Source organism: Gallinula chloropus (genome assembly GCF_964237585.1).
Source record: "Gallinula chloropus genome assembly, chromosome: 30".
NCBI lineage: Eukaryota > Metazoa > Chordata > Aves > Gruiformes > Rallidae > Gallinula > Gallinula chloropus.
In genome coordinates, this window is record NC_140115.1 from 1644367 (window position 1) to 1647348 (window position 2982).

The 2982-nt window shown below is 51.5% G+C and overlaps 1 protein-coding gene across 1 annotated transcript; it reads left to right on the forward strand.

Moving 5' to 3' along the window:
- Window positions 1–1461: 1461 nt before the first annotated feature.
- On the forward strand, window positions 1462–2385 carry LOC311202528 (olfactory receptor 14A16-like; the record flags this gene model as incomplete). Its single annotated transcript, XM_084277109.1, has 1 exon — window positions 1462–2385. One exon carries the CDS (start codon window positions 1462–1464, stop codon window positions 2383–2385), a length of 924 nt encoding a protein of 307 aa, XP_084133235.1.
- Between the last annotated feature and the right edge of the window lie 597 nt (window positions 2386–2982).

Below are 2982 nucleotides of genomic sequence, written 5' to 3' on the forward strand. Positions count from 1 at the left end.
GAGGGGATGGAGTACATGACAGCTACACCTGCTCCTCTGGTGGGAGCTGGGCTGGGCTCCTGGGATGGAGAGTAGGAGCTCAGAAATATTGCAGTGCTGAAGAGAGACAGCTCTGCCCAGGAGCAGCTCCTCTGCCAAGCACACAGGGCTGGGGACACTGCCTGGAGGCACCGAGGGGAGACCTGTGAGGCTGAGAGAGCTGATGGATGCTGAGAGCTCACTGGAGGAGAAATCTCCACAGCACTCTGCCTGGTATGTCTGTGGGTGCAGGGCAATGCAGGTTCTGTTCCTGGAGGGATCTCCTAAAGCTGGGACATGGGGCAGTGTGTGGGGTCTGTCAGGAGGACAGGTTCTCTCTAGGACCAAAATGTGTTGCCTGGAAGGGATGCCCTTCTGCCCCATGAGAGGGACAGGGCAGGACAGCTGTCTTCTCCTGGGCATGGCTGCAGAGGTGTGAAGCAGCGTGTGTACCCAGGGGTGCCCAGGGCTTACCCTGTGACACGAGGGCTGTGTGCTGGCGTAGAGACCCTGCTCCTACCAGGGTCAGCACTCAGCCTGCCTGGTGGGCTTCCATCCGCTTTGGTGCACAAAGAAGCTTTGGGTGGAAAGTGTGACCCATGGAAGGACAGTGTAGGGTCCTTCTGCTGTCCAAGTGAGCTGTGCAGGACAGGTTTGCTCCCAGCTCCAGCGGATCCCTGGCAACTTCCCAGACACTTTTCAAGAACAACAAGGATGCATTTTCCACTCCAGGTAAAGAGACTTTGCTTTGAATTTTCTGCTCCTGTGCACTGGGTGGGAATTGGGAGCTGAAATTTTCTTGATCACTTTGTAGAAGGCAGTGCAAACTCATTGGTCATTAGGACTTGTCAGAGCATCTCCTGAGCCCTGCACACACAGAGGTTCCCTGGGGCAGTGCCCTGATGCCAGGAGGGGTCTCCAGAACAGAGCTGAGCACAGGACAGGTTGAATGAGATCTGTGAGCACAGAGCGGGAGGTGACATGTACAGACAGAAGCAGCTTCAGGGACAGCTCCAGGCAGCAGAGACATTTCCAGGGAGGGAGAAGTTCTGACATTTCCATGCCAGAAATACCATGGAAGTGGGGATTTGGTACTTCTCTGATATCCCCCGTAGTGTCAACACTGATGTTCTACAGGGAACCCCAGGCTGTTATCACAGAGAATCAAGCACAGGGCAGCTGAGACCAGGGCTGATGGACAGAGCAGCTCTCCCCACTCTGCACTCAGGGGAAGGATTCACTGGCACTGCAGCAGCAATGTCAGGCAGTTCTGACAGAAGAAACACTCCTCAGGTACAGTCAGGAGAAAAACAAAGCTACAAAGCTCTGCTCTGCCCTCGGTAGAGACAATGTGAATTGGAAGATGTTTCCTGCACAGAAGAGTTCCCTAACTTGTCATTTCCTATTCCTCCTTGGACAGGTCACTACAGTTGACAGCAACAGATGTCCAACAGCAGCTCCATCAGCCAGTTCCTCCTCCTGCCCTTTGCAGACACACGGGAGCTGCAGCTCCTGCACTTCTGCCTCTTCCTGGGCATCTACCTGGCTGCTCTCCTGGGCAATGGCCTCATCATCATCACCATAGCTTGTGACCACCACCTCCACACCCCCATGTACTTCTTCCTCCTCAATCTCTCTATTACTGACCTTGGCTGCATCTCCACCACCATTCCCAAATCCCTGGCCAATTCCTTGTGGAACACCAGGGCCATTTCCTACACAGGATGTGTGGCTCAATTCTTTTTCTTTTTATTTTTGATTGTCACAGAATTTTGTCTCCTCACTGTCATGGCCTATGACCGCTACGTTGCCATCTGCCACCCCCTGCACTACGGGACCCTCCTGGGCAGCAGAGCTTGTGTCCACATGGCAGCAGCTGCCTGGGGCAGTGGGTTTCTCCATGCTGTGCTGCACACAGCCTGTACATTTTCCCTGCCCCTCTGCAAGGGCAATGCTGTTGACCAGTTCTTCTGTGAAATCCCCCAGATCCTCAAGCTCTCCTGCTCAGATGCCTACCTCAGGGAAATTGGAGTCGTTGTGGTTAGCCTCTCTTTGGATATTGGGTGTTTTGTGTTCATTGTGGTGTCCTATGTGCAGATCTTCAGGGCTGTGCTGAGGATCCCCTCGCAGCAGGGACGCCACAAAGCCTTTTCCACCTGCCTCCCTCACCTGGCCGTGGTCTCCCTGTTTATCATCACTGGTGTGTTTGCCTACCTGAAGCCCCCCTCCATCTCCTCCCTAGTTCTGGACCTGGTAGTGTCATTTCTTTACTCAGTGGTTCCACCAGCACTGAACCCCCTCATCTACAGCATGAGGAACCAGGAGCTCAAGGATGCCATGTGGAAACTGAGGACAGCATATATCTAAGCTCAAACAAACTGCTCATCTTCTTCTACATCCCGGTGGTAATGGAACTCACGTTATGACCAGTCTATGTTTAGTAGTGTTTTAATTTAGGCCTTTTTTCTTGTAGCTGTAGTAACATTGTCCCTGTTCAGACCATTCCTGATACTGTATTCTCTTGTCTTCTGTGACCCAGACACTGCATCATGATGAGCTGTGCTCTCTTTGCACCATGACTGCCTGCAAATGGCCACAAATTTTCATTCTTTCTTTTTGTTATTTTCTTACATCTATAAAAATAAATTACAAATCATCTGCTGAATCACTGAACTACTTGTCTGGAATGGCAATGCTTTCCCACCGTGACAGAATGGGAATTTCTAGGATTCATACCCATGGAAGCAGAAGAAATACTCACCTTTCCCTGTACCTGCATTACCACCAGCCTGACTCTTTCATCTCCGTCATCTTTCAGGTATTTCCTCATGTGGCCATGCCTAAGACCATCTTTTCAGGAGAATGGATGGATGCATCCTCACTGGATTCCATCTCTGCTTGCTCTTTGGTCATTCAGATGCCACTCACCTCTCTTACTTCTTCTTTCAACTTCAGAGAGCTGGA